This window comes from Lissotriton vulgaris, chromosome 10, assembly GCF_964263255.1.
Source record: "Lissotriton vulgaris chromosome 10, aLisVul1.2, whole genome shotgun sequence".
Classification (NCBI taxonomy): Eukaryota; Metazoa; Chordata; class Amphibia; order Caudata; family Salamandridae; genus Lissotriton; species Lissotriton vulgaris.
The window spans coordinates 983,997,138-984,003,699 of NC_141698.1; the positions used below are offsets into that span (position 1 = coordinate 983,997,138).

At 44.1% G+C, this 6,562-nt stretch overlaps 1 protein-coding gene across 1 annotated transcript; it reads right to left on the minus strand.

The window, feature by feature from the left end:
• Positions 1-4,938: 4,938 nt before the first annotated feature.
• Positions 4,939-5,988, minus strand: LOC147689107 (uncharacterized). Its single transcript, XM_086939867.1, has one exon. The coding sequence runs from the start codon at positions 5,986-5,988 to the stop codon at positions 4,939-4,941; it is 1,050 nt and encodes a 349-aa protein (XP_086795993.1).
• Positions 5,989-6,562: the final 574 nt, after the last annotated feature.

The following is a 6,562-nucleotide window of genomic DNA, read 5'->3' on the forward strand; positions in this document are numbered from 1 at the left end:
TTGTACTTGCTCTAAAGTAGAAGTAAACGCACACTTGATTCATGGCCACCCCATGAATTTTACAACCACACAACTGTATATTTGAGCAGTTGGTTGTAGGGACCGTAATGTTTGACTAAGTGCCTCAAGAAAAATGTAGGGCTGAGTGGCAGTGCCCTCATCCTTTGTTGCGGCACACTTGCCTCCGAGACAGACAGATTGCTATCCTCATGTACTGAGACATTTCAGTTATTTATGATTGGGATGTATGATCTATTGCATCTCCTGCGCTCTCTTTTGTTTAGTACACCATTGCCAACATTTTTAGGAAGACAAGCATTTCTTACAGAGAACAACAAATATACAATTTTCGTTTCAAGCAATACATTTTTGACCAGCAGTGGCAGGTAGTTCATGTTTCTCAGGTTCAGTCTTTAGGCAACAGCAGTTTCGCCCATTCACAATATTAGATCTTCATCAATGAGTTGTTGATAGTGTGACTACAGAGATGTCCCTTATTCATTTGTATTTTTGGAACCTATAGGTGAACATGCATCTCCTCATCTCTGTTCAGTCCCATTGGATGCTTGGTTTTGAATCTCATTATCATCCGTTTATTCCAGCCTCCGTAGTTTTTGTGTACGGTTGTCTCCTCGTTCATTTGTGGAGTGGTGTGGCTCACTGGTTAGAGGCGGCAGACCCGTAAGCAGAGAACTGCCCGGGACCAGGGTTCAATTCCCGACCCGGCACGGTCATGGACTAGGGTCAAAATGGACTCCATAATTCTCACCTCGGTGCCTACTCTAACCAGGGAACACACTCGGCAACTCTGGGCATTAAGCTTGCCTCATCTCTAACACGGCCCCCCACAGACACCGGGGATGCCTGGTTTCACCTTGGAGATACCCAGAAAGGGACCATCTCACAGGGAAAACCAGGACGGGTTCCCCAGCGGTCTTTCAGAGCCAGGATACTCCATGGAGTGACAGTGCGCTTTACAAGTACACTCACATTTACATTTACATTTACATTTGGAGGAACTGTTACGAGACCTGAGTACTTGATGTCCAACCATGTTTTACCTCTGTGTGTATTCATGTGCTTTGCAATAGCGTAGGTGTTATCCATATTTTGTATTGCGTGAGAGTGTTCCAATATGTGCTTTTTTAAGGGACACACTGTGCTTCCTATGTATTGTTTTCCGCAGAAGCATTGGATCATGTATACTACAAAGGTTGAATCACAAGTTATGGTTTCCTTTATTTCAAATGTCTTTCCGGCAGGGTCCCTTAGATTCTTCAGATTCTTGCCAATCCTACAGGCTTTGCACGCGGTGCATTTTGAGAAGCCTTTAGATCTTGACTGGAGCCATGATTCTGTTTTTTTAGGTTCAAAATGACTCCTAACTAGATGGCCTGATAGGTTTGGTGCTCTTCTATAGGATACCATCGGTCTGTCTCCTATGATGTTGCCTATATCTGGGTCTTTTTTCAATATATTCCAGTATCTTATTAGTGTCTTCTGGATTTTGTGGCTCTCTTTGCTGTAGGTGAGAATCAATCATGGTTTATCAGCATTGGCATGTCTTGTTTCATTCCTGTTTGCTTTGTCACAATCGTTTCCATTTCCTTTCCTTTCTTCATTCTCTTTTTTACTCACTAATGTCTCAGCACTTGTTTTTGGTCTTGCTTTAAGTTCTCCTCTTTTAATGTCTGCATATTCATATCCGCTTTGAATTTTTTCTCCATTTCCTGATCTTCAGAGCAGTTCCTTTTCATCAGTAATATTTCTCCATACGGTCGGTATGCTTTTTTTAATTGTTTGGGGATGAAAACTCAATCCATGTAACAGGTTGTTTGTGGCTGTTTTCTTCCTATGTACTGTTATGTGCATGCGATTATCTTTTATGTAGACGTTGGTGTCATGGAATTCAATCTACTTGGGGCTTAGGTTGTATGTCAATTTCAGTCCCACATCGTTTTCATTCAGCACTGCAAAAAAAGCCTGAAATTTTGATTCGGTTCCCTTCCACAATAGAAACAGGTTGTTGTTGAAACGTAGCCAGAGGGCTACGTTCATCATGTGATGGCCGTTTTCTTCTCTCCAAGCTATGTTACTCTCCCACCACCCCATCATGAGGTTCGCATAGCTTGAAGAGAAGGAAACTCCCATTGCGGTACCTCAGCATTGGACATAGATTTTTTTTGTTGAAAAGTAAGACATTGTTATATAGACACATGGTTATCATGTCTATCAGCAGCTTTAAATACTCCAATGCATTGATGGGTCTCTGTTTCAAAAAGTATTGAACGGCATGCAGTCCTTTGTCATGGTCGATTGAGCTGGATAATGACATCACGTCAATTATTACCAATAGGTAGCTTGGTTGCCATTGAGTGTCCATTAATATGCACAAAAAATCTCCAGTGTCCTTTATGTAGGAACTTAGCGTTGGGACTATTGGTACTAGAAAGTGGTCCACGTTGGTTGATACATTTTCATATAAGCTACCGCAACTTGAAATATTAGGGCGCCCTGTGGTTTATTCAGTGTCTTATGCCCTTTCAGAAGAAAGTAAATTGTAGGCATGATGAGATTCTCCACCATCAAGAACTTTTTCTCATCCTCCGTTATAAGTCCCTTTGCTTGCCATATGTCCAGTTTCTTGCTCAGGTAGAGTATGAGCTAAATTGGTCTGATTCATTGGTAGAAACTTACAGTTTTTCTACCCTCGTTGTTGGTGCATTGCTTCTTCTATGTAGTGTTGTTTCTCCAGCACCACAATATTACCGCCTTTTCGGCCGGTTTGATTTCAATCTCATTGTTGTTCTTCAATGTTTGCATGGCCAAGCGTTCTGTTTTAGTTAGATTCTCCCGATTGTTGATGTTAGAGACATTTCACATTGTTTCTGAGTCTCCCATCACCAGATCATAGAAGATATCAATCTTGTTGCCAGGGTGGAGGGCGGGACAAAACTTGGATTTCTTTTTGAAGTGAGTTGGTATTCGTTTGTCAGTTTGAACACCCATTTCCTCCAAGATTTGAGTATCTGTTAGTTGGGAAGTTCTTGTTTCATTTGCTAATTCATATGCAATGCGGAGCGTAGATGTCTCTGCAATCCTATATGTTTCTGATTCCTCCATGCTTGATGTTTGATTTGAGTCAATCGTTGCTCTAGATGGCTGCTTGGCAAAGTATTTTTTGAGCTTCAACTTTCTCACATATTTATATAGATCTATTTCGGTTTCTATGGAGTCCTGATGAATTTCGGGACAGAACGAAAGCCCTTTGTTAAGGAGATCATTTTCAGCTTTTGTTAGGGTGTATCTTGATAGGTTAATAACTAAGGGCCAGATGTAGGTGGCCAAATACCGGTCGGTAACGGCCGAAAATACCGAATTTCGGCAGTTACCGACCGGTATATGGATATTGAGATGTAGGGTCACAAAAAATACCGAATCGGTAAATACGAGTCGGTAATTTTACCGAATCGGTAATTTTACAGATTCTGTAATTTTACCGAATCGGTAAATAAGAAATGCTAAAAAATGAGTTTTGAGATGTAGGTAACTTCTAAAATACCGAATTTCATGGAATTCAGTATTTAAGAGTCTGTATTTACCATGAATTGAAAGCAGGTGCTAACCAGGTGCAGGACAAAAAAAAGGGCCCAAAATGCAAAAGTGGGACCAGAATGGCGGCATACTACGTGATAGCAAGGTGGCTACGGCTACAGGCAGCAGGAGAGAGGGTCTGGAGAAGGGAGGAGCAAGTCTACAGGCAGAGGATAACACTATTTCAACTAACTGAGCTAGAGTTATTGCAAAGGTACAGGCTACACCCCCACACCATTCTGGACTTGATCAGGGACCTGCACCCACTTTTAGAGCACCCAACCCCAAGGGCGCACGCCATCCCCTCAATGTGCAGGTGCTGTGTAGCCTACACCTGCTTGCATCTGGGAGTTACCAGAGTGTGATTGCTGCGGTAGGTGGGGTGACCCAGAGCTGCCCTTTCTTCAGGAAGTTCCTAGAGGCCATGATGCACTGAATGCATCATTACATCAGCTTCCCTGAAACTCACGCTGAACTTCTCAAGACCAAGACTGACTTTTGCAAATTTCCCATATATAATCGCCTGTTGATGGCACTCATATCCCAATATGCCTACCTGCTGCCACAGAGTACATATACAGAAACAGAAAGTCAACCCACACAATCAATGTACAGTTAATCTGTGATGCCAAGAACATTCCCAGGAAGTACCCACGACTCCTACATCTTTCAGAACAGTGGGATCTACACACGCCTGAAAGCGAGGGAATTTGGCAAAGGATACCTGCTAGGTAAAACACTGTGTGACACTCCCTTGATACATATTGCAGATGTATGTGTGCATGTGAGTAATGGCTTTCTCATTTTAAAATAGGGGATAGTGTATATGCCGTCGGCTCTTTCATCCTGACACCCTACCTCAACCCTTCAACCCCCAGCCAGAGACAATACAACGTGGCACACAAGTCTACTAGGAACATTGTGGAGTGCACCTTTGGGCTGTTAAAAAGCAGGTTCCGCTGCCTCTACAAAAGGGGAGGGGCATGGCAGTACTCACCAATCATCTGCTGTAAGATGATTGCAACTTGTGCAATGTTGCACAACCTTGCTACTAAGGAGGGCACTGAGGTGGAATTGAGCGACTATGAGGACCTTGATGCTGAACATGCACTGCCTGAACCCAACACAGCAGGAGTTGCGACACTAACAGATGGCAGACACAGACGGGCAGAGATCACACGCAATTACTTTTAAGTAAGTGAAGAGACACAGACAGGTAGATTATGCACCCAACGTAGTTTAATATTTGGCACTACACATGTACTCAAAAGCACAAATGTGCAACACAAATTTAATCCATTTAATAATGGTAGTCCTGGGTCACTTCACCATTTACTGTACAAGTCATTTCCGCCCACGCCTACCAGTGCCAGATGTAAGTGGCTGGCTCTCTTCACTGTGTGTTTGGGCTGTTGGCTCACCATGGTGCCTGCTGCTCCTCTGTGTCTCAACAACAAGGGGGCTTGTCATGCTGCTCCTACTGGTGCTTTCCTCACTTTCCGGTACATCCAGAGCAGCAGTGTGTGCTGTCTGTGCATTAATCAGCACCTCTACAGCACTGGTCATCCTAGCAACGCCCCTAGACACCTCATTGTTGTTGTGTGTGAGTCCCTCCTGCATGTTGATGCATCGTCTGTATAGCAGGGAAGTGGCTGTGGCCAGGCGGTTCATTGCCTTACTTTGTTGCTGCACATGCTGCCTCTCCTTGCGCCTTGCTAACATGTCCTGGTCCAGTTTACTGCACAGAAGCTGCACCGATTGTGTCATGTCCCTCATCCCTGCAGACATCTCCTTGTTCACATCAACCAGTTCTCTGATGCCCTTCCCTATGTCTTCCATATTTGTGTTCAGGTTCCTCATCTGGCAATGCAAAGACTGGATGGCCTTCCCCTGCATCCTTTGAATCTTGACCATGCTACCCTCCAGCCCACGGACGACACTGGGACCCTCCACATGTGCTGCAACACTGCTATCTCTGGGACTGCCGCGTCTGCTACCTGTACGGGCACCCTCTGCACTGGACTGCTGTGTGGCAGGGCTTCCTTCCCCAGCCAAGGTTTGAGTGTCATCCCCCTCCATGTCACCTGCTGATGACTCCATTGGGACTAGTGGGGCAACTACATGCCTCTTGCTCTTTTGTGATGCAGGTGTTGTTAGAGGCAGTGACGCAGGCAGTTCAGGTGAGGACAGAGGCAGAGGGGATCCTGAACGTTCTGGGGACGCCTGCAGATGTGGAGAAATCTCAAGGTCTTGGGATGGTGGCTGCGTTGTTGGTGCACCGGTGTCCTCTGTGACATTCTCTGCACTTGTGGATGCCTCGTGGCTGTCATCCCTCTCTGGTGCCGTGCCTTCCGTCTCCCTGGTACGCCTGCGAGTTGTCTCCCCTGTGGACATATAAGCGTACATTCGCTCTGTGCTCCTGCCTCACAGCCAACGACTTCATTTCCTTATCACTGTGCGGTTCCTCAAGTTGTATCTTCCGCTTTTGCCGCTTGCTTCTTCTTGTTGTCCTTCTTGGTCTTTCGAGGGAAAGAATCCCCTACCACACTTTTCCAAACAAAAATAGTTGACGCCGTATCTGTGCGCAAAATTTATTTAATGCCAGCAGAAAATGCTAGACTCATTTCGCCTGTCCTGCAGGACTAGTGAACAAGCCTGCATGACAGGCGAAACGCGTCTAGCATTTTCAGCTGGCATTAAATTAATTTTGAGCACAGACACGGCGTCAACTACTTTTGTTTGGAAAAGTGTGTTGACTATATATATATATATACTATATATATATATATATATATATATATATATATATATATATATATATATATATATTCCCTAAAAAAACATAGGTTTCAGACGTTATAGTTAGTGAATTAGAAATTCACTGAAAAAAACATAGGCTTTAGGGGTGTTATAGTTAGCTGGACGTTTCACTTGTACAAAACCATTGAAATTCCTCTGTTATAGTTAG

Excerpts from the sequence above, each read along its gene's own strand:
- LOC147689107 (XM_086939867.1), bottom strand. The coding sequence starts at position 5,988 with ATGTCCACAGGGGAGACAACTCGCAGGCGTACCAGGGAGACGGAAGGC.